Raw genomic sequence first — 25,112 nt, 5'->3', positions numbered from 1 at the left:
AAAAGAAGGTAGAAGAACACTTCTCCAACTCCAACCCCCGACGCATGTGGCAAGGACTCTAGACCATTACAGACTACACCACACCCTCCCCCGCATCCTCTGATGTCTCCTTCCTCAACGAGCTCAACAACTTTTATGCTCGTTTTGAGCGAGGGAACCCCACAACCACAACCAAAGCAGACATGACGCCAGACCACCAACCTCTGACTCTCTCCCCCACCGATGTAGGAGCGGTGCTGAGCAGGATCAATGTCCACAAGGCTGCAGGCCCTGATGGCATCCCCGGGCGTGTTCTCAGAGCATGTTCTGGGGAGCTTGCAGGAGTGCTGACAGACATATTCAACTTGTCCTTGGCCCACGCTGTGGTACCGGCCTGCTTCAAATCCACCTCCATCGTCCCGATACCCAAAAACTCCAACCCATCTTGCCTCAATGCCCAGTAGCACTCACCCCCATCATCACTAAGTGCTTAGAGCAGCTGGTCCTAGCACACTTCAAATCCTGTCTCCCCCCCACCCTGGACCCCCACCAATTCGCATACTGCCAGAACAGGAGCACAGAGGATGCAGTCTCCATCGCACTGCACTCTGTCCTCTCACACCTGGACAACAACAACACATACGCCAGAATGCTGTTTATAGACTTCAGTTCAGCGTTCAATACAATCCACCCCTCACAACTCATCAGGAAACTGACAGACCTGGGCATCAGTTCCCTCATCTGCAAATGGTTACTGGACTTCCTGACCAACTGCCCCCAACATGTCTGGCTGGATAACCGCTGCTCATCTACAATCACGATGAACACCGGTGTACCACAAGGCTGTGTGATGAGCCCTTTCCTCTACTCCCTCTTCACCCACGACTGCAGACCTGCTGATGGTTCCAACACCATCATTAAGTTTGCAGATGACACCACGGTGATTGGCCTCATCAGTGACAACGATGAGGCCGCCTACAGGGCGGAGGTGGATCGTCTGGCTGAGTGGTGCGACAGAAACAACCTGCTGCTTAACACCGAGAAGACCAAGGAGCTCATCGTGGACTACAGGAGGAATGCTGACCCACATCCACCCATCCACATTAAGGGGACGGCTGTGGAGCATGTGAGCAGCTTCAAGTTCCTGGGAGTCCAGATCTCCGAGGATCTCACCTGGACGACCAACTGCTCCAAGCTGGTCAAGAAGGCTCACCAGCGCCTCTTCTTCTTGAGGACTCTGAGGAAGAACCACCTGTCCTCAGACATCCTGGTGAACTTGTATCGTTGCACCATCGAGAGCATCCTGACCAACTGTATAACAGTCTGGTACGGGAACTGCTCTGCCTCGGACCGGAAGACATTGCAGAGGGTCATGAAAACTGCCCAGCGCATCGCCGGAGCACCACTTCCTGCCATAAAAGACATCTACAGGAAGCGGTGTCTGAAAAGGGCTGGGAAAATCATCAAAGACCCCAGTCACCCATCACATGGACTCTTCACCCTCCTGCCCTCTGGGAGGCGCTACAGGAGCCTCCGGACTAAGACCACCAGGTACCGGAACAGCTTCTTCCCCACAGCTGTCAGACTCCTGAACTCTGCCTCCTGACATCTGACCAGTGTTGGGTAAGTTACTTTAAATTAGTAACTTAGTTACATTACTAGTTACTTCTATCAAAAGTAACTCAGTTACTTCAAGTTACTCGTTACTTTCAAAGTAACTAGTTACTAGGGAAAGTAACTTTGGTTTTACTCAGAATTCTCTTGTTAATGTGTTGCTTCCATAACTTTGCCAGTCTTCTAGCTTGCTTACTTGCCACAAGTGCACTGTGCCACCTACCAATAGAAAGGAAAAGATAATGTGCATATTTCCACGAGAGAAATCGCACGCCAGGACCATCATTGACTGCTGCCATGATTCTAGCCTACGTCACAGCGTCATGTGCGCCTTTTACATCCAACACAAAAACTGCAGTCGTGGTGCTTTCGATTGTAATTGAAATTCTGCCTTCTGAATAGGAAGATGTAGGTAACACAAGACTGCAGATGAGCTGCATACAGGGCTGGACTGTGACAGAAAATTGGCCCGGGCATTTTGACTAGAGACTAGGGCTGCTCAATTAATCGAATTTTAATCACGATTACGATCTGGGCTTTCAACGATCATTAAAAATGACTGAGCCGATTATTAGCCCCTCCCTCATTTATCCGCGACACCTTAAAGGCCGGTCCGTGAAAATATTGTCGGGCATAAACCGGTCCGTGGCGCAAAAAAGGTTGGAGACCGCTGATTAAGAGGACCCGAGGGAAGCTCGGAAAGCTAAGCAGAAGTTATTTGGAGAGTGACTGCCGTTGGTTGAAAAGAGAGTTTAAAAAAAAAAAAACTTCAGTGGTGTTGCACACTATTTTATATTATTTTTTTTAAAGTCATTGTTAACCCTTTAAAGCCGGTCAGAGCAGCACGCTCCGTTTTGCGTAACTATTTTTAAATCCCTGTAGAACCTGAACCGCGTAAGCTAGCCCAATGATTTGTTTTGCATATGAAACCGGAGGAATTGTACTTACATCTGATGCCATCAGCTTGTCCTCGGTCACTGTTTCGTTCCACATATAGCTTTGCAAAAATTGCATAAAAAGCGCTTGCAGGAACAAAAACATAATATTCCAGAAACGCGCTTTGCCGTTCCTATCAGCTGTTCGTAACACTTCCCACAGTGAAATGATGCACATGCTGTTTTCTTTGCAAATTTGCATCATAGGATTGTTTTTTGTTTTTCCTGCAGTATATAAAAATTGCTGTATCTCCAAAATAAAACTATGAAGACACTCAAAATAAATTTCCTGTTGTTGTAAACTATTTTTTGCAACTTTATTGTATTTAAAGTTTTGAGGGATAAACCTCTTAAATTTCTCCAAGTAGAAATATATGTAAACAAAACAAAAGCGATTTTCAATTTTTTTGTAGTTTATTGCACTTTTTTGCAATTTATGTAATTACTATGGACTTAATGCATACATATTATTAAAATATGGGCTATAACAGTTGTATTGATGTATAGCAACTTGAAATGCTCCCACAAATGGCACTACAGCATGTAAAAAAAAATAAAAATAAAAATAATAATAATAATAATAATAATAATAATAATATAAGCTCTGGTGGACTTGGTTCTATAGTAGGTCTTAAAGGGTTAAATAAATATTGTCAAATAATCGTGATCTCAATTTCAGTGAAAATAATCGTGATTATCATTTTTGCCATAATCGAGCAGCCCTACTAGAGACTGGCCCACCATTATAGCAAAAATCATAAAGCCTTTGAATGAAAATAAACGCTGTTGTGACAGTGATGTACACTGTTTCGATGGTATATATGCATCAATCTATCAATCGTTTGTTGTAAGATTCAGATAATTATTTTTTAAAAGCTAGACACTTTAAATGAGAATAAGAAAGAAAAGTATTTCTTTGTGCCCACCTCTCCCTGTTAATGCCCTACCTGGCCCCCCTGGCAAAACTTTGCTAGACCCGCCCCTGCACAGTTACCAGCTGTCAGCTACCTAAAAAAGGATCCTGGTGTTATTTGTCTCTCAGAAACAGTTCATAACTTCCCTTCAACTCATTAATGTCACCTAAAAGGTAAACCTGTTTCTCCATCACTGTTCAGCTCTGATGATTCAGTAAGGACATCTCCTGGTTTCATCTTCATGTTTCCCTCTCACCTGATAACCAAACCGACATCATGGCCAGCAGCTTTTTTGCAGCTGTGGCTCCAGCAAACATCAGCTGATAGTAGAAATTAATATTAAATAAATTCTAACAACAGCTGATCAAGCTTAAACGTGCTGCTGTTGTTTAGCGCAACATCTGCTGGTTTCCTCTTTCTGGCGCAAAGTGAGCGATAAACAAACAAGAGAGCCGATCAGCTGATCATTGATCAGTTTCATGATTGAAGTAGAAACAGGAGAGGGAGGGGGGAGAATGAAAGAAGAGGCAGCTGTGCAGCAAAGACACAGAATAACTCCAGCTTTGTGCCTTTTCCATTGTAGCTGAATTACGGGACAAACTGTTCCTTTTCACCTCAATAAGAAACGCGTAATATTTTCTCTGAATACCAGACGGGACGGTTGGCAACTCTAATAACTTATGAACAAAATAAAGTTCAACATCATTAACTTCATAGCACCACCCAGCTGTATAGAAACTCCGTCATGCTAGCTAGCACGCAGTACGGAAAAAGTCAGAATAACGAAAATAAACTCCACCTAAACTTGGTTCATATCTGACCCAGAGAGACTGCAGGTCATAACTTCTTACCTGAAGTTCAGTTCACCTGACACTCGGACCAGCGGCCGCTTCGGATCTCTCCTCTTGCCTCCCTTTTCCTTCATCCACCTGCTGCCTCCACCACTTGCTAATGTTACTGAATCTGTGGAAGCTCCGTGATAGCCACCACACGAAGTAACGAGTAACGACCCTATCTAAATCCCAGTAACGAGTAACGCGTTCCTGATTTTGGCATAATAACTAGTTACCGTGCTCGTTACCACAATAATAACGTAGTTACTGTAACGCGTTACTTAATAACGCGTTAGTCCCAACACTGCATCTGACCCACGTTAAACTCATGGACTGAACATACACACACCCACAATGGACAACTGTACCCTCAAACACACAATAATAACATGGACTGAACCACCACTCACAACCACCAGCACTTTATATAGCCTCTGTAGAAATTATCCACATATCTCACTTATCTTAACTGCACTACTGTATAGCTCTGTGTAAATAATCATTCTGTACATTCGATAATTTTTAACCCTACAACTGTTTACAACTTGCATAGTTCCCATTTCTGTATAACTGTATATCTCAGATTCTGTAAAGTTCTTTATTTCATATTCTGTATAGTTTTTCATATTTATATCCTGTTCATATCCTGTACATAGCTTGTACTCACTACAGCCTGTACATACTTATAGTTATAGAATATTCACAACATACTTCATACCGTGTACATTATAACATAATAGACCCATTTCTGTAATATACTCACATATCTATACTATTGCTAATATATATTGTAATATATCTATATCACTAAAGCACTTCTGGATGGATGCAAACTGCATTTCGTTGCCCTGTACCTGTGCATGTGCAATGACAATAAAGTTGAATTCTATTCTATTCTATTATGTTATGTGTGCGTACAGAGAACCAACACCAGAAGGTTCAAACCAAAGAAACGTTCATGCTGCTGTTCATGCTGTCTGTCTGTTTCAGAAGGGCAGCCAATCAGAAGAAGAGTGCGGAGGAGATAGTCTTAAACAAATAATGAACTTAGCAGCTACGTAAAGGCAGCAAAATCAACCAACCAGCTTTATTTTATGCAGTGTTCTGGCACAACCTGTTGAATAAACTTCAGGTCACCTCAAACAATAATTTTATTTTTACTTTTTTGTTCAAGTTACAATAAATTCTCCCACAGCTCGTCTGACTGTGAGTCCCAGCAGCTCTCAGTTCTTTCAATATGACTTTGTGTCTCTGAGCTGTGAGGAGGACGACAGCTCTGCTGGATGGACTCTGAGGAGAAACACAAGCAGAGACACCGGAGCTGAGTGTGAGGAGTGGGGACAACCTAGTGACGGGACGTTCTGTATCGAGGCTTCGGAGCGTGTGTCGAGTAATGGAGGGGGCGTTTCCGCGAAGCGCGTATCGAGGCTTGCTTCATTTATGGGAGGAGCTGAAAATGATGACGTCCGAAGCCTCGCTGCCGGCTGTACCACGTGACTGGTTCATGAAGTGGTTCGAACTTTGCCGCGAGCTATGACAGCGATATAAACCCCTCAGACTTCATTCAAAAATGTGGGTGTTTGATGGAGAGTTGCGGTTAGTGAGAGTTTGGAGACAGTTTGGAGGTTTATGAGAGTGAGGAGAGAAAGTCAGGAGAGAATGGAGCCAGCTAAGAAGAGGAGGATGTCCTCCCCTGTGTGGGAACAGTTTGATCTTATTCCTCCCAACAAGGTATGTAAATTTCTACAGAAGATGTATTTTCATAATACTGATGGTGCAATACAATTTATGTTTAGCTGTCTGTACTTTTGTACAAGGTGAAGTGTTTGCTATGTGCCAGGGAGCTGGGATATAACAACAACACCTCATCCATGCTTAGGCACTACAGAGCTTTGCATGAGAATAAGGGGAACACTGATTGTGGAGCAAGACCAGGTGAGCCATCAAATGCCATGATAATATAGCATGCAGTAATGTTACTAAATGATATAACAATATGATACAGCTGTAATAAGTTACGTGTGTGATATTTATATTTGTGCTTTATCTTTATTGTCTTTCCTCAGGAGAACAATCTCAAATAGATGAGGACCTGGTTACCATGGTGATTGAGGACTCCCAGCCATTTAGCATTGTGGAGGACAAAGGATTCAAAAGATTTGTTAAATCATTAAATCCTAGCTATGTTCTCCCCACTAAAAAGGTCATAAAAGCAGTGAAAATTTAGTTTTTACAGAATAAAATGTGAACAGGCAGGACTGACGCCTCAGTGTGTAGCTGTCCATACCTCAACGTTACAAAAGCACAACTACTGTCCACACCCCAACCACACCTCACCTCACAGTAAATGATCATTTCCATTTTAAGCATTTCCAAATAATCATGTTCCATACTGCCAGTATAAATATACACAGTATACTGCATCACTACAATATAGATGTTTTACACACTCCTTTTGTTGTTGACATTTACAGGCTGTGTGCAAAAGGCCACACTCTTCAAATTCATGCCAACTAATATTTTTACGTCCAGTAGGTGTCCTACTAGAGCAAATGAAGCTTCATGAAGCTTCGTGTTGGGGTGAACCAATTGGATGAAAAGCTTCAGTGCTTCATGAGGCTTTATCTGCCCATCACTAGGACAACCAGCTGGTTCTTCCTGTATCATGTGAGATTATTATATGATCTTAAACTTCTTTATTCTGTGTTTGTTTCAGATGTTTCATTAGAGACAACAGTCATCTACTCCTCACTGAAGCTGACTGTCACACCTTCACCACAGCTCAGATTCAAAAAGTAAGATTGTCTTTATCAGGTTAGGAAACAAAGAAGAAGAAGTCTTTGAAACCAGCTGCAGTCACAATCTTACACATATTAGTAGACAATGGCTGCATTGAAGACATACTTTAAGAAGAGGGAGAAATAAAGGATATACACATTATAAATAATTACAAAAGACAAAGTAATATTTATATTTACTGTTGCATCACTCAAGTTACACACTGTTGCAGACACAAAACAATTCAGCTTCACTTGTACATTATAAATTATTACAGTCCAGTGATCTTCATGCATATATGCTACAAACAATACATTCATATATGATTTAAATATTTAGATCATAATTATTCATATAATAAAATATTCTCAGTAATTACAAGCCCTTTAAACAATATAAACAACATTACAGCTCCTCCTGGAGCTTCGCAATCCTCACGATGCATTTTTAGAATCAAGACATCCTTCAGCATGAAAGGCTCACAGTGGTTTTTGGTGAGGAATGAAATAGTAAATGCAGTAAACAGAAACACAACAGGAGACTAATCTTCAAAATATAACAGGAAGTAGGGACCATTATATATCAAATCAAAGTTAAACCTAAAGAAATGATCTATGTCATTGTTTTATCACAATTTCAGTTACAAAGTACAGCCAGCAGGTGGCAGCACATCTTCTTTCTCCTCAAGAACACTTGATGATCACAGCCACTCCTCCACCATCAGTCCTCCTTTCACGGCCTATTTCTTTGCTCATATTTTAAGTCTCAGGGGGAGAAAACAGATGTTCAAGGCGTGCAGCTGTTCTGCTGCTCAGGACTTAAAAACTGTGGAGATGAGTGAAACATTTTCTGATGGAGAGATAAACAGACACGGAAAGCATGTAAAACAGAAACCGATCTCCACAGTTTTCGAATCATTTTGTCAGTAATAGTGTCTATATGTCTAGTTTACTGTGATACAAACAGTCTTATTTTGTTTTAGCCACACAAAGACTTTTGTGGGTTCCGATGTGATTACAGAGAAAAAAAAACAAACATGATCAGCTCAGACTTCCTGTAAAAGTAAGGACCGGCTAGTCTGTAAGTTTCACCAAAGGCTTCTAGTTGTTGACACAAAGTGTCCAAGAGCTGCATGCATCTTAGGTACAGATTTACCACTTTGAGCTAAAAGGAGGAAAATTTTAAAACAGCTCCTGTTAAAAGGACGGATGAAAACAGACATTTAGGGACAATTTATTTTTAAATTGGGGTCTGCACAGAGCTCTGAGGGTGGCAGGGCCACAGCTGGATGCGAGGAGGGAGTGTTGACCCTTGATCCTTTAACCAGAACTCATGATCCACTGACAGTGAGTCAAAAACATCAATAAAAACAATAAGTCTGTGTAGGTTTTCAGTCATGCAGGTCATGGTGATCTAAGGAGGTGGGAGGAAAAATAACTAAGATGACCAGTTATGACTCCAAGACTGTTTTCTCATCCAGGTGAAACTTGATGTGATTTGCAACAGGACAAAGTTAAACTAAGCTTTCATCTCCACAGGATGGACTCGTCTCTGGCACCACAGCTGCAGGACGACAGCATATCTCCATGCTCTGCAGCCATCAAGAAACACTGGTCGTTATTTCTGAAGCATCATCTACACCTCCTTTAACGTTAATGGTCACCAGGGCATAAAATATGCACGCATAGAATCAGCAGTCAAATCTGACATGACGTGTTTTAAATGTTTTCTGACTTTGACCCAAAATAAGATTTAACATTATTTTAAAAAGATATTAAACAGACAGTGGGAAGCAGTGGGCAGCCATTGGCGCCCAGGGAGCAGTGTGTAGGGACGGTACCTTGCTCAGGGTACCTCAGCTCAGCCGTTCAGTGGATTCGAACCCCCGACCTTCCGATCATGGGGCCACTTACTACTTCAGAGACAAAATAAAAGGCCTCACATGAAAACCAACATACACATCCTTCAGCCTTCTAGATGAAGTCAGATGTGTGTAGTCAGAACATTCACACAAATGGTTAATATAAAATAAAGAAAACAAGGAACACTGCAAATTTTAATAATGACGTAATCACAACACTTTATAGCTTATGTATGGATACATGTGTGTATATCATCCATCTGACATGTACAAACACAGAGTCTTGTTTCCTCCTGATGTGGAGTAAACTCCTGCTCTCTCCTACTCCTGCTCAGTTTCTTTAACAGATTTTATCCAATCATTGCACTGATAGATTTCCATTATATGAATTGCTTATTTAAAATGTATTTGACTCATCACTCAGTGCCTGTTGTGTTGTATATTTGTCAGGATTATATGCTACGCATTAAAAACAAACTGAAGCACAATAAACAATGGTCACGGCTGATCATGGTCCCCTAACACTGACTAACAGATAACTTTAATACACATATATAATAAAAGTAAATTCTCTATAAACCAAAGAACAGATTAATAAAAAATCAGAAACCTCTGGACTGTTTTAGGTGCAGCTGCTGTTTTTAGACCTGCCACCAGTCTTTGAATGTCTTCATCAGAAAACTGCTCAGGAATGAAATTCAAGTCAGTTTTAAACACAAATTGTAGGAGGTGTCTGACCCGCTCTGTACATTAAAGTCTACTGAGTGAAATCTTTGATCACCACCCTATTCACCACACTAGCCTCCCCGTGACGTTGTCCACTTCCCAAAAGTGAAAATGATTTGAAAGGTCCGAGTTCTGACTCATTTAAGACGATTGATCACAGAGACACAAGTACAAGAGGACATAATAGGATGTCTGCTGAGATCTTAAAACTGCAGCTGTGCTGAAAACAGTCCAGGGATGCCTGAGCCAGTGATCTTAAATGTGAGGTCATCTGAATGGAAACCACTGATACGGTCTCAGCAAAAAGGAGGAAAGTGCCTGCAGTTGGTTAAAAAACAAATGTTTTTTTAAAGTGCAAAATAAAGTGCTTAAAGAAGGTAATAAGGAGCTTATTCAGTAGTATACTTTGGATTTAACATGTTCCAAGTCTTGCTACAATAGATGCACTGCATGCCTCCACCTCTGCCCACATGCGCTGGGATATATAGCTTATATTACATGTTAATGCTGATTCTGTTGGTCTTTCTCAAAACAGCCCCCCCACCCAAACAAAAACAACACCTACTCGTTTCCTTTTTTCCACTGAGAGGAGGCTCCAGGACAACCTGGAGGAAGTGGCTGGTGAGAAGGAGGTCTAGCCTTCTCTGCTCAGGCTGGGGCTCCCATAACCCACTCCAGATAAGCTAAAGAAAAAGGACAGATTGATTTTTTCTTTTGGAAAGACTCAACCAGCATACCAGCTGCTCCTCCACCTGCTGCCTGTTTCCAGAGAAAAGCCAAGCTCTGCTGTAGGCTTCAAACAATAAAGCTACAAGTACATAAAACCCAGGGTTAAACTCAAAGCCTTTTACAGCCACAATGGGACAGCACTGATCTAACATTAACTGATTTAACTGTAATGATTGGTGAGGTTGTCAATGCGCTGCATGAAGCTCTAACAGAATCAGATCCTATTGAAAGATTCGTCTTTGTTGAAGAGCAGAACTCACTGTCAGTAAAGAGATCGGACACATTTTTCAGGTTCTGCGGGCAATTACATAATATCAGTAATAAGCAAAAACTGACAGGACAGGGATGATGACAGACAGACACGTATCCCTCTCTCCTCCATCCTTGGACTCAGCCTGGGACTCCTTGGTGTGTTTATCTGTAAAACCAGCAGAGCAGAAACAGGTGTGAGAACTGAGCTACCAGGAAAACCATTCCTGTTTTCAGCAGAAGTGATGTCACACCTTTCAGCAGTCACCTGGATGTCAGAAAAGCAGTAATGACATTATGTGCAGGCATTTGGTTAAGAACTAGAATCTCAGCGTTTCACACCATTTTCACCCATAAACACATCCAGCAGAAGAAGAAGTGAAATAAAGAATTAATTAGGGTTAGAGCGCCCTCACTGCAGAGGTTATCGTTTCTATTTTCTCTCTCAGACTCCTGCATCGGCATTAATTAATGACTGACGCCACTTTTCATCTCATACATTCGTTTTTGGTAACAGAGACAAACATGAGCCTAAAGACAAACAAACCAACGGACTTTGCCCTGAATGAAAGAACCTTTGATGCTCAGACATCCCACAGTGAGAAGACTTATAAACACCAAGTTCCACATCTACAAACTTACCTGAGGTTGTGACTTTGAGGCTGATGGAGCACTCATGGACGACACTTTCTGTTTCCTTGGTTGTAATCTGACACTTGTACGTTCCTGTATCGGTGAGCTTGACGTTCCTCAGCGTCACTGAAACATTTCCATCCTTCATGGACGGATCCATCAGGTTCACTCGGCCTTTGAAGGACTCATGTTGGTAGTTTTCATATGGGCGCTGGTTTCTGTACAAGAAGACATAATCATCTGATTTGAGGTCAGCTCTGTTCCACTTCAACAGGGTGATCTCTGCATCTCTGGGACCCTGACACTGAAGAGGGGCATCTTGTCCAGGATTCACAATGAGCTCTGTGTGATTGAAACACAAAGATAAAAGACAACAAAATTAGTCATGTTTAAGACTGCACATCTGTCAGACATGCTATGCTGAAGAACTGGTTGGACTTCCTCTCTATAGTTTGTTCTTCCAGAAGATGAGCCCATCCAGAGACTTCTGACAGGAACCGTTTGGACTGCAGGGAGTACTGAAATGAAGAAATCTAAAAGAGCATCAGTGTGTTTTAGTATTAATGTAATGATCACCTGCTCCTCTGCAAGCCTCAAAATTTTTGCGACTTGTGCCAGCATGTTGTTTGAATGTCCACAGAGTACATCAAAGAACATGGGACAGAATTTGTTTTTGTCTGTTAAACTCTGAATTTTACTCCTGGGCCCTATTTCAGGAAGCCGGTTTAGTGCAAACTCTGAGTAAGTATACCCTGAGTTAACGAAAACTCTGGGTTTTCGGTTTCACAAAGCGAGTTTAGATTAATCCTGAGTGAGTTACTATGACGACACACTCCGTGAAGCTAACCTGCCCCCTAGCAGGTTTACTACAACTAACCCTGACGTTCTCCGCCTCTGTGTCGGAAACCTGACTGTAGGAAGTGTCAGACATGGCGTGCTCCTTCCTTGAAGAGCCAGTAGATGTTGAAGCCCAAATTCTCCGCAGAGCTCTCCGCCGGGAGAGAGTGATTAGAGCGCGTTCGGACATTTTTTCATTTCCTGATGATTTTCTGTGTTAGAGGAAAAATGATTCTATGTTTCTTTACCTTCTTTTAAATGTACAAAGATGCCCTTTGTCTGTGTTTAGATTAGTTTAGAAGTGTCTTTTTAGACTTTCCCAGCAAGGACATATTGTTTCAGATTGTTTTATCTCTCCCAGCTCTCTGCTGACGAGACTAGCACCATATATGGAGTTGTTTATTTTATCTGTTTATTATTTTCTTATCCTGTTCTCACTGTCTCTGTGATTTGTTCCTATAAAAATGCCAAGCCACTGTCCATGGGTGTGGGTTGTTTTCAGCAGCTCACCCGTGTACACGTTAAGCGTAACTTTGTCTCATTGTGTCTTTATTCCTCCTGGGTTTATTTTGCAGGGTTTTCTCCCAACATTCTGTGTGAACGTTACCGTTTCTCAGCACAATCTATAAGTTATTTGAATAACATCCTCAGGCCTAATATTGCTCATGTGACACATCGCGGACATGCTCTCAGTTCTGTACATATTATTTGTATTGCACTTCGGTTTTTTGCAAACGGGAGCTTTCTGTATAATATTGGTGACGCTGAGCACGTTTCCAAGGCTACCGTCTGTCGGGCAGTCAGGAATGTTACAGTTGCACTGAAACGTCTCCTGTACTCGTTTGTGGTGTTCCCCGGTCATAGACCCACAAGATTTATCAAAGAGGGATGCCACAAAATTGCAGAATACTTTAAAATGTATAAAGACCAATTGCCGGTTTAGTGGAAAAACTGAGTAAGTATACCCTGAGTTAACGAAAACTCTGGTTTTTCGGTTTCACAAAGCGAGTTCAGCTGCAGCCTGACTGAGTCACTATGACGACACACGCCGTGAAGCTAACCTGCCCCCTAGCAGGTTTGCTACAACTAACCCTGACTGTCTCCGCCCCTTTGTCGGAAACCTGACAGTAGGAAGTGTCAGACATGGCGTGCCCCTTCCTTGAAGAGCCGGTAGATATCGAAGCCCAAATTCTCCGCAGAGCTCTCCGCCGGGAGAGAGTGATTAGAGCGCGTCTGGACATCTTATCATTACCTGATGAGTTTCTGTGCGAACGTTACCGTTTCTCAGCACAATCTATAAGTTATTTGGATAACATCCTCAGGCCATATATTACGCATGTGACACATCGCGGACATCCTCTCAGTTCTGTACATATTATTTGTATTGCACTTCGGTTTTTTGCAAACGGGAGCTTTCTGTATAATATTGGTGACGCTGAGCACGTTTCCAAGGCTACCGTCTGTCGGGCAGTCAGGAATGTTACAGTTGCACTGAAATGTCTCCTGCACTCGTCTGTGGTGTTCCCTGGTCATAGACCCACAAGATTCATCAAAGAGGGATGCCACAAAATTGCAGGTATCAAGGTGACCAAAACGTAATGTATGATGTGGTGATACTTGGACTACTACTTAAATTCTACATTTATTTTCAGGGTTCCCAGGCGTGTATAGATGGCACTCACATTCCAATCATTGCTCCTTCAGTAAATGAAGGAGACTATGTGAACAGGAAGTCTTTCCACAGCATTAATGTACAGGTACATAGTTCCCTGTAGCATTTCAAACTAACAAATTATGTCATTATAGTAATGGATGCTAATTTGTGTTCTCTGCACTGTGAAGATCATATGTGATGCTGCCAACATTATCACAAATGTGGAAGCCAAGCGGCCAGGCTCTGTCCATGACTCACAAATATTCTGTGAATGTACACTGAGCACAAAATTTGGACATGGTGAGTTGAGAATACTTTAAAATATATAAAGACCAATTGCTTCAGGGACATTTGAACTGAAGTGTATCCTTCTGTCTCAGGAGAGTTCACTGGCTACTTGCTTGGTGATAGGGGGTATCCATGTTTACCCTATTTGCTTACCCCTTACCCTGACCCTGAACCGGGCCCACAGCAGCGATATAATCTGGCTAATTGCAGGACAAGAGCCAGAATTGAAATGACTATCGGAATGCTTAAGGCCCGGTTCCAGTGCCTGCAAAGACTCAGGGTCACCCCAGAAAGGGCATGTGACATTATTGTGGCATGTGTGATTCTTCACAACATTGCCACAATTAGAGGAGAACACTGTCCTTCTGAACCAAACACCAGCAGTGATCCAAACCATGAACATCCTGACCCTCGCACGGACATACAAGATGGAAGCGCAGTCAGAGACACCATATGTCACAATCATTTCTTTTGACCCATCACCTCAACATGTTGAAAGAAGAATAAACAGGTTTTTTGTTCAACTCGCTTTATTGGTCGCCTGTATTTCCTGTACACAAAGTATTAAAAGATGTAAACCTCATAAAGTGTCTCTGTTGCTTCCTCCTCTGTAACAGCTGTCAATGTTTCTTCATTATTTTCCTGTAGTAAAGAAATAAACAACATTGCTGTTCTACTGTAAACTCATGTAATCTGTGGAGTATTACTCACAACTGCATGTTGGTCTGGCTCAACAGGAGGCTGCACCAGATGCAGTACACCACCACCATCAACTGATAGAATATGAGGTTTATACAGGTCACTTATAACTTACAAGGGACCAAATGGCAATTAACAAACATACCAATCACCTTACACTTCATTGTCATTATGCTCTCAAAGACAACCAAGACTGAGGGAAGGCAAAATCAGTAGGACAATAACTTCACTACAAAATAATCCATTATGGTAAAGAGTTTATCAAATGAATGAGCAGCACTGCAAAGGTGACTGTGAAGAAAGGATGTACGCACATCATGTATTATTTTGAATTTACCCCCTATGTAGGCACTTGTGTCTTGCGGGGTTATTGACTCAGAGGATGTCCCCGCAGAGATGCCTTCGGCCACAGGGCGCCCACTGTTTTGGCTGAGGGCCAACTGCTCAGCCTCTGAGTGGTGGTGGTGGAGGACCCCCACCTGTTTTTCAGGCCTCCGCTTTTTTTCTGTTGGCTATAACGGGTCACATTTGAGCATACAGAGTAAGCAAATATGTACTTGTAATGTGCTCAGATAATTTCAATAAGTGCTTACAGAAAGAAAATTAATGTAGCCTCTAACTGCAATTGATTTACATCGGACAAACAGACCAAGCACTATGACTCATAATACAATTACACCTTACCTGTTTGGACTATATTTTTATATTTCATTTTTACTTGCTGCCAGGAACGTTTGGGGCCTGTTGGGTTGCACCTGCGCTCACATCACATCACAAAATGAAATGTATAAAATAACAAATAAAATAACATATGATAAAATAACGTGTTAAATGGGTGGAAATCCCTAGATCATTGTTTATATTAACACTCACGCATTGACTCTGTCGGCTATGTTTTGCCATGCATGCTTCCTTTCTTTTGCAGCTGTGGCTGTGTTACTTTTTTCCGCGGAATTTGCATGTTATCGGCATATGCTGCCATCAGAATTTCGGCGTCAAGCGCTGTAAAATACATTGGCCGCGCCTTCTTTCCCTCCGTCTCCATGGTGACTCGCTTAATCTGTGCTCCGCTTATCAGGGCTTTATGTATCCTCGTCCGCGCGCTTCACTTGGGGTTAAAGCAACTCCGCGTTGATTGAACTAATTGTTATCAGCCTTTCTGAAACCGAATATTCCGAGTTGGACAGTTCGGGGTTACTCAACCCTGCGTATCGTTTTTCACTCTGAGTTTTCTAAACCGGCTTCCTGGAACAGGGCCCCTGTCTCCAAGAACCGTGACTCACCTTTTAATCCGGAAACCAGGATCACCAGCAAACACAGGAAAACCGCAACGGACAACATTTGTGAGGAAAAACTGAACAGCTGATGTTTATTTTGGAAACGAATAAGTGTTTTTGTTTTCCTTTTTTGGGTGGTGGTGGGTGACGTGTTCGACACGTGACAGATTATGAGCCATTACATGCGCTGCTTGATCGGCGCTGTCGTTTTTGCAGCTGAGCGCTACAGCGCTGAAACTGCAAACATCAAGGTTACTCGCTGCCCCGCAGTCCGAATTACGCGAAGATCAGACAGGAGGAATGGACTTCGGTCACAATCCGAGCTGTGAGGGTCAAACAAAATGAGAACCAAACTTAAAACATGTTTCAGATGTTCTGACATCGGGAAGTTCCTGCAGACATTTTGCGCCACTGGAACTCTGTGTCTGCGATTTCAGTCAACAAGACAACGGATGTAACGGCGACTCTCCCAGATTCGTGTTAACCCGAAACTCTTGAACACACCACATAAACAGAACCTCCCACTCTGAATAGACTCTCTGACAGTCCCGTTCATCAGTCGTTACAGCAGGCTTTACCTACAGTGAACAACGGGTTGGCTCACAGTAGAAAAGCTACAGCTGTGTTTTAAACTGGAAACAGTGCGAAATAACAAACACGCAACATGCTGCTGCCATGATGTGGTGCTGCATACAGGTGCACGTAAAAAAGGAAATTTTGACTTTGGAAGCAGCTGAAAGTGGCCCGTGTCTGAAGCATTAAACTAAGTTACACTCATCAAGTCACTTTCTTTGGGGGATCCGCTCCTTTCAGGTCATGTTTTCGGGATTTCCCTCGAGCAGCAGCTCAACTCTACCTCTCAAGTCGCCAGAATAGAAACTCCACAGAGAAAAAAACCCTCAAAGCTCATCTTCAGCGGAAAAAAAATAAAAACAAGAAGCTGTGAGCCAAGACCGACAGCATCAGACTCCTCCAGGACTCCAGTCCAGTCGCCAGCTGTATGAATGAAATGCAGCCTCTTCTGCTTTTGGCAGCTTAGAGGTGGATTACCGCCACCTAATGGACTGGAGCATAGATCGGACATGCGCATGCTCACTCATTTCACTCTTTTCAATTAAACTTTATTAACACAATAACGTTCTCAGGGGGTTAAAATTATATTTTATTTGTGATATGGAACTAAAAAGGGAGGCATATACCCAAGAAAGTACGGGTATAACTAAAAATAAATGTTACAAAGAAAAAATAATTACATTTTAAAAAGAAGTTTTTATAACTCTGATTATTTGTGTTTGTGTCTCAGAAATCCAAAGAAACAGGAGATTTCTTCCATAAGAAACATTTTAAGGTTAAAATGTGATTTTAATTGGAAGGAGCCTTTGTGTGACCCTTTGTTTAAATAATCTTATTTAATCATTGTCTGTGAAGGTTCTCAGTCATCCAGGTCATCGTAGTCTAAGGAGCTTGGAAAGAAAAGCGTCTGGACTTCTTTGAGTTGCTTGAAGACGTTTCACCTCTCATCCGAGAAGCTTCTTCAGTTCTAAGGGTCAAATGGTGGAGAGTCCCAGATTTAAACTCAGTGAGCATTTCCCCCCAAAGAGGGACAAAGGACCCCCTGATGATCCTCTACCTAATCACATGAGCCAAGGTGTGAAAAGGGATGTGGGTCACAATCAGCCAGGGTTTCATCAAAATTGGATTATAGATGGCAGAGAGTTGGTGTCGTAAACCCCCGCCTCTGTTCAAAGATGGTCGCTCACAGTGGACATAGATGGCTTCTTTCACTCCTCTTTCAAACCATCTGTCCTCTCTGCCCAAAATGTGAACATTGGCATCCTCGAAAGAGTGTCCTTTATCCTTTAGATGCAGATGGACTGCTGAGTCTTGTCCTGTGGAGGTGGCTCTTCTATGTTGTGCCATGTGCTTGTGAAGTGGCTGTTTGGTCTCTCCAATGTAGAGGTCTGGGCATTCCTCTGTACAGTGTCGCGAGGAATGCCCAGACCTCTACATCTGTATTTGAGATCCCTTCCCAGATGCCTTAACGCCCACTCACATCCTGGGCCATCTGACCTCAGGAAATCACTTGATAGGGTGGGGCCAGGTTTCACAATGAGCTCACCGGAAACACTGGCTGATTGTGACCCACACCCGTTTTCACACCTTGGCTCATGTGATTAGGTAGAAGATCATCAGGGGGTCCTTTTGTCCCTCTTTGGGGGGAAACTCCCACTGGGTTTAAATCTGGGACTCCCCACCAATTGGACCCTTAGAACTGAAGAAGCTTCTCGGATGAGAGGTGAAACGTCTTCAAGCAACTTAAAGAAGTCCAGACGCTTTTCTTTCCAAGCTCCTTAGAATATTTAATCATTATTTAAATATAACACCCTCAACATCACTTTTCTATGATTAAAAAAAAATCAGGTTACCAACCCTACTGATGTTTTTCATTGTTTCTTGTTCGTAGCTTTATTAAATTTCACAATTCACGTCTCATTTATAACCTAAAAGATTATAACCCCTTGTTTTTTCTGACCTGCTACAAATAAACCACAGACTCTAAATTGTACTGCTAAGAGGAAGGAGGCGGGTTTAACTGCCTGGGGGGGAAACAGAAAGATCTCACACCTCTGTGTGGTACGATGGGAAAAGTACCTCTTCTGTGGCTGCTCTGTAAGTACCTCATGCTTTAAAAAAAAAAAAAAAAAATCTTAATATGTGCATTGAAGGGATTCTGGATGGGAACAGCAGTGAGATAAAGCAGATATATTTGCATTTACTTAAGTATAGAAGTTAATGACCATGAGGGAAAGAGTGACAAAACTCTTAAAAAGAAAATGAAACTTTAAGTACTGTAGCAGCCCTTGGCATCAAGAACGACAGAAGAGTCTCTAACGGGTGCAGCCATTTATTTCCTCACCACACACGGCTCATTCTCTGGACGTTGAGCACCGTGAAAACTATAAAATAAGAAAAAATTGATACCCGTACAGTACCTTTTGAACTATAACAATGAGCAATAACAACAATGAGCTTAAGTTAATTCAGGCAAGTTCAAACAAGTAATTCTGAGATATACAGTCACAGATTAAATAAAACAAAAGGGGTTACTTCAAACAGCATCAAGGGATTACACAGTTCAGTTAAATAAAATATAACAACAGATCATCTCTCATCACATACCTCAGTCCGCTTGCCAAGGGTGCAAAACTCCGGTAAACACTTAAACACTTCGGCCCGTTTCACATGGGGTGCTGCTAGCTTGCATGACACACATGTCTAGCTAAAAAATAGCACATGGATGTGAGTAACGTAAATACAGAATAAAAAGGTTTTCAGATAGCTCACAATACAAACGCAGCAACATACCTTACATTAGAAACACACTTATCTTACTTATCAAAGTATTATCGTAACTTACATGGACTTTGTACAACTTATTCCTGCCGCGACAGACTGCTCTATACGCGTTACGGGGCATGCCTCTGAGCACATCTGTCCTTCGTGCGACTGCGCATACAGTTCCGACAACCCCCGCAAGGATGACTTATGGTACAGATCAGCGGTTCATTACACTCCCACCAATCATGCTATGATTTACAAACTAGCTAATCATACATGATTTGAACAACAACAAAATGAGACCACTTCAACCAATATACAGGTGTACAAACATCATAGAGCAGGTGCCACCTGGACTGTTACATTGTTTATGTCAGTATGTCAGTTCCTCTCAGATAATAACATGGTTGTTATTATTCTCTTTCAACAAGAACCACCAGTTTTTGAATAGGCCGCTCGATGATGGGGGGCTTGAAAGCACGGTCCTGTTTCTTGGTCTGACTTTGGACTCCTACTTGAACTTTGACCCGACGGACTAAACCATCATCGCCTTCGATAGTTTCAACGATACGCCCCAGTTGCCACTGACACCTTGGTAACATATCTTCCTTGATGATAACAATGTCATTCACTTTTAGATTACGGCGGGTTTTGTGCCACTTCTGTCTTGTGGAGACATTCATGAGGTATTCTCTTTTCCACCTACCCCAGAACTGCTCAGTTAAGTATTGTACTCTACGCCACCTCTTCGCTGCATACAAGTCTTCTCTCACAAATTTCCCAGGTGGTGGTAGAGCAACTTTGGACTTCATCAGTATAAGATGGTTCGGAGTAAGAGGTTCAGGTGCCTTTGGGTCACAGATACTGCCCACAGTCAAGGGGCGGCTATTTACAATAGCCATGGCCTCATAAAACAAAGTTCTAAGAGAGGCATCGTCTAGTCTTCCTGCACACTGAGCAGTAGTGGCATTTAGCACATTACGAATGGTTCTAATTTGGCGTTCCCAGATGCCACCAGCATGACTTGCAGAAGGAGCATTGAAAACAAACTCACACTGTTTGTCTGCCAGGAAAGCCTCCAGTGCCTGCATGTCACATTGTTTGAGAGCCTCTCTGAACTCATTTCTGGCTCCTACAAAGTTTGTGCCTTGGTCACAGCGGAGTTGGCAAACAGCTCCTCGGAGGCTGATGAAGCATCTAAGGGCATTGATGAATGCATCTGTTGATAGATCTTCTAGCATCTCGATATGAACAGCACGTGAAGACAGGCATGTAAAGATAAGCCCATACCTTTTGTACTCCTTACGGCCCCGCTTGATGGAAAATGGACCAAAGCAATCCATGCCAGAGTACGAGAAAGGAGCGGAGGCTTCAGTCCTTTCTTTCGGGAGCTCTGCCATGCGTTGCTCCTCGGTGGGGCGCCGAAGTTTTCGACATTGCACACATTTATGTATTAACTTGGCAACTGCTTTGCTTCCCCCAAGCACCCAAAACCCATTTGCTCTGAGTTCTGCTAGGGTTTGACTGCGACCCTGATGACAGATGGTGGCATGGTAATGAGACAGTATTAGTCTTGTAATGTGACTTTCCTTTGGAAGGATAACTGGGTGTTTTAGTTCTCGACTGAGCGTTGCCTTTGTCAGTCTTCCACCGACACGAAGAAGTCCTTCATCTAAGATGGGATCAAGACAACTTAGGGGGCTAGAGCATGGAAGAGAGTTGCCCTTCTGAAGTGTCTTTATGTCTTGCAAAAAGGCTTGTCGCTGAACCAGACTGATTACTAGTTCACAAGCTTTTCTCCTTTCCTCTACCGTCACAATGCTGCTGACACGATCTGACTTCATGCCTAGTCTCTTAATTCTTGCAACTACTCTGATGAGCGTTGTCCAGCTGGAAAAGCGGCTTAGACGGTTCAGAATGTCATTTTGCTCATTGGCATGGGTGGCAAAGGTTTTCACCGATTTAACTTCAGGGTCACAGACTAGCAAATCTGGTGAAAAATGTAGTGTTGGGTGTATCTCAGGTTTCCATAGAAATTTAGGACCCGATAACCAGTTCGTTGACAGAATGTCCCCTGCACATAGACCTCTCGAAGCGTGGTCAGCTGGGTTTTCTGCCGTATCCACATAGTGCCACTGAGCAGGGTCTGTGGTTTCTCGGATTAGCTGAACACGATTTGCGACAAACACATGGAATCGCCGTGCCTCATTGCTGATGTAGGCCAATACAACTTGGGAATCAGTCCAAAAGAATTCCTCGTCAATCTGCATGCCGAGCTCTGTTTTTAACATGACGCTTAGCCTTGCGGAGATTACTGCAGCCGAAAGCTCCAGCCTTGGGATGCTCATGAGCTTTGTTGGTGCAACTCTTGCTTTGGCTAACACAAGGCTACAGTGTACTTCATCCTTTCCATTCTTGTATCTGAGGTAGGAACATGCACCATAACCTATGTTACTGGCATCTGAAAAGTGATGCAGTTCCACCCTCACTATGTTGCCAAAGTCTGGAGGATGGTAGCATCTGGGTATCGCTATTTCCTTTAGCCTGTGTAGATCCCTTTTCCATTGCTCCCACCGTGCATGTAGGCTATTGGGAAGCTGATCATCCCAACCTATGCCCATGCGACACAGCTCCTGGAGAATACATTTACCACTCAGGATAAAGGGAGCTACAAGACCAAGAGGGTCGTAGAGTGAGGAGACAGCGGACAGGATACCACGACGAGTTAAGGGTTGGTCCCTTTTGTCAATGTTGAAGCTGAAGGTGTCACTTTCTATTGACCACTGAATGCCAAGTACGTGACCCTCCGCTGTTGAATCCAGGCTAAGGTTGAGAGCACCTCCACCTTGTTCGAGCTAAATTTGTGCAAGTGTAAACCTCCAGTCTTACACAGCTGCTGTGCATTGATAATCAGGTCTGTAGCTTCTGTGACTGATGGGACGCTAGTCAGTCCATCATCAACGTAAAAGTTCTTTTCAATGAAAGCAGCAGCCAAAGGATAATCGGCTTCGCATTGCTGTGCAAGATATTTAAGGCCGAAATTGGCACACCCTGGAGAGGAGCCAGCACCGAAAAGGTGCACCGCCATTCTATACTCTTGGGGTTCTGTTTCCAGCTGACCGCCCTTCCACCATAGGAACCTCAGGTAGTTCCGCATGTTGGGTGGAACATAGAACTGATGGAACATTTTTTCAATGTCGCAGGTGATGGCTACTGCCTCCCTCCTAAAGCGGCAGAGAACTCCTACTAGAGAGTTTATCAGATCAGGGCCGGTCAATAAGGTGTCATTCAGAGAGATGCCCAGAAACTTGGCTGAACAGTCGAAGACCACCCTAAGTTTATCTGGTTTCCTAGGATGGTACACCCCATGATGTGGGATGTACCAAATTGTCTCTCCCTCATGTGCTGGGGGGGCTGGTTCTGCAACACCTTTGCTGATGGTTTCCTCCATGAATGCTGTGTAATGGTCATGGTACTGCCTATTGGACCTTAACTTCCTCTTGAGGTGTTGCAAACGAGCTTCAGCCAGTCGCTTGTTGTTTGGCAGCATGGGTGGAGAGCTGCCCTTGAAAGGAAGTGGCATCTCATAGTGTCCATCCTTCCTTTTTGTGATTGTGCTGCCGAGGAGTTTTACAAAATGAACATCATCTTGAGAAACATATTTATCTTGATAGTTTCTTTCGCTGAAATCCATTTCTAGGACCTTTAACACATCATTGACCGGAGAGGCAATGGCATTTCCTTTACTGCCACTCTGTGTACAAAGCTTTGATGTTCCTTTCTATCAAGATATGGATTTGCTGATCCTATGATGCTCCAGCCAAGCACGGTTCTTTGAGCAAATGGATGGTTTTCTGACCCTACAATGACTTCTAGAGGGGCCAGTGCTGATGGGCAATCATAGCCAATCAGCAATCCCACTTCACAGTCTTGAAGTGGCTGCAGCTTGTTTGCCAGTTGCCTCAGATGTGGCCACTGAAGTGCGGTGTCCTTTGTAGGAATGTGAGACTTATCGACTGGGATGAAATCCCTTGTGTATGCCTGGCGTAGCTGAACATGCGACTCACTATGGAGCCCACGAACTTGCAATCCACAAGCCACTTTGCTAGCTATGACTGTGTCTACTGCTGTCATTGTACTGAGCCTTAATTGCACTGGCTGAGTCTTCACATTTAGTGCAGAGACCAGATCTCCCAAGATGAAAGTTGAATCGCTCTGTGTGTCGAGCAGAGCATATGTGAGAATCTCACTGTGGGGGTCTTCTGCCAATGACACAAAAACTGGAACAATGCTGGACGTAGCTGAGGAGTATCTTGTCAATGTGTGTGACATGACATTGCGGACTTCCTTTGTCTCATTTCCTGCAGATGGTGAATCACTGTTTAACATTTCACTGGCTCCCTCAATTCTCTCTATGTGCAAGCAAGTTGGATGATTTCGACCACATATAGTGCATGTGTGCCTTCTTTTGCATTCTTTACTAGTGTGACCTTTTCTTAAACAGCCGAAGCAAAGACGGTTTTCACGAATGAAAGCTCTCTTTTCATCAGGAAGCCTTGTGGCAAAGGTTGGGCACTTGGCGACACCGTGTGTTTCATCGTTGCAGACGAAGCATGGTGGTCTTGGCTTTGAAATTAAGGTCCCTGGTTTACCTGCAGAGTGCTTAGCTTGAGCATTGGTGCTGAGTGCCTTGGTTCTCTTAGGAAACCTTTCATCTGTTACTTTACTGGTTAATAAGAAGGGAGAAGCAATGGGGTTGCAGGCAATTCTAGCTTCCCTTTGTAGAAATTTGGTGAAATGAGCAAATGGTGGATACTCTTGACATCTGTCTAGTTCATCCACAACAACGCGACCCCATCTGCGTACCAGCCATTCGGGTAGTTTTTTGAGAAGTTTATGATTTTCTTCACAATCATTTAGAATTGCCAGCCCTTTAACATGAGGGATGGCCTCGGCACAACTTTGAAGGAAATCTGAAAACTCTCTGAGGGCTACTGGGTCATTGGGAGCTATTTTTGGCCATTTCATCAGTTTATCCCTGAAAGCCTTTTGGACGACAAATGAACTTCCATACCTCTCCTGAAGAATCTCCCAGGCACCCTGATATGCATCTTCTGAGTTTCGATAGAAGAATCCTTCGACCGCCTTCCGTGCCTCACCTGCAAGATAACTTTTCAAGTACAACATTTTTTCGCCTGCGGGGAGGGGTTTGTGGCCAATCAATGCCATAAAGGATATCTTCCAGTCTATAAACTTTAAAGGGTTACCAGTGAACACTGTGGGTTCAGGTGCTGGCAGACGGTTGGAGACGAACAAGCTTGCAAGCTCCTGTGTTAAGCTGACCTCCTGTTGCTTTTGCAAAATCTCAGGTGGTGCACACTGAGGTCGAAATGATTCAGCCTGTGGATTCAATGGATTCTGAGATTCAATGATTTGACTATCAAGTTGTGATTTGTCATCTGCTTCATACCTAAGGCTTTCCAATCCATCGTAGTTGTTGTAAGCTCTCACTCTGGCTGCTGCTACTTTTACCTCATTTTCTGCCTGTAGCTGTTGCAGTTTAGTTCTCTCTTCCTCTAGCTTTGCTGTCATTTCTGCAATCATTTGTGCTTCCTTGATTTTCCACTCATGCTCTAAGCTACTCAACTTGGCTTGCTGTTCATGTATTCGTTGCATTGCCTTCGCCTGTTCAAGTTTAGCTGCAAGGTCAGCTTCGGCATCCACACGTTTGCTAGAAGTCGTAGATGCGGCTCCAGAGTATGAATCT

General features: G+C 43.1%; 2 protein-coding genes and 1 long non-coding RNA gene across 5 annotated transcripts in view; 2 read left to right on the top strand and 1 right to left on the bottom strand.

The window, feature by feature from the left end:
* Positions 1-25,112, top strand: part of LOC113019561 (uncharacterized) — a 145,096-nt gene that overhangs the window by 4,111 nt on the left and 115,873 nt on the right. The window lies entirely within an intron of this gene.
* LOC145425657 (uncharacterized) lies at positions 5,816-6,530 on the top strand. Its single transcript, XR_013906376.1, has 2 exons — positions 5,816-6,210; positions 6,342-6,530. It is a non-coding gene; the product is annotated as an uncharacterized LOC145425657 (long non-coding RNA).
* LOC113019566 (coxsackievirus and adenovirus receptor homolog) lies at positions 9,092-17,199 on the bottom strand. 3 transcript variants are annotated; one of them, XR_003272051.2, is made up of 3 exons: positions 16,013-17,199; positions 11,261-11,784; positions 9,092-10,787 (listed from the first exon to the last, which is right to left on the bottom strand). XR_003272051.2 is itself a non-coding variant. In XM_026163316.2 (3 exons), the coding sequence occupies exons 1-3, from the start codon at positions 16,068-16,070 to the stop codon at positions 10,684-10,686; spliced, it is 495 nt and encodes a 164-aa protein (XP_026019101.2). In that variant the 5' UTR covers positions 16,071-17,186; the 3' UTR covers positions 9,092-10,683. The 3 variants fall into 3 exon arrangements, 1 of the variants encoding a protein (XP_026019101.2); XR_003272052.2 differs by having other exon boundaries at positions 11,261-11,769; positions 16,013-17,198; XM_026163316.2 differs by having other exon boundaries at positions 11,261-11,593; positions 16,013-17,186.

Source organism: Astatotilapia calliptera, chromosome 3 (assembly GCF_964374335.1).
Source record: "Astatotilapia calliptera chromosome 3, fAstCal68.1, whole genome shotgun sequence".
Classification (NCBI taxonomy): domain Eukaryota; kingdom Metazoa; phylum Chordata; class Actinopteri; order Cichliformes; family Cichlidae; genus Astatotilapia; species Astatotilapia calliptera.
This window is presented reverse-complemented; position numbering and strand designations above follow the sequence as displayed.

Coding starts and splice junctions, on each gene's coding strand:
- LOC113019566 (XM_026163316.2), bottom strand. CDS start 16,070: ATGTTGTCCGTTGCGGTTTTCCTGTGTTTGCTGGTGATCCTGGTTTCC. Junction 11,594..16,012: donor CCTGGTTTCCGGATTAAAAG/GTGAGTCACGGT, acceptor TCAATCACACAG/AGCTCATTGTGAATCCTGGA. Junction 10,788..11,260: donor CCTCAAAGTCACAACCTCAG/GTAAGTTTGTAG, acceptor CTGGTTTTACAG/ATAAACACACCAAGGAGTCC.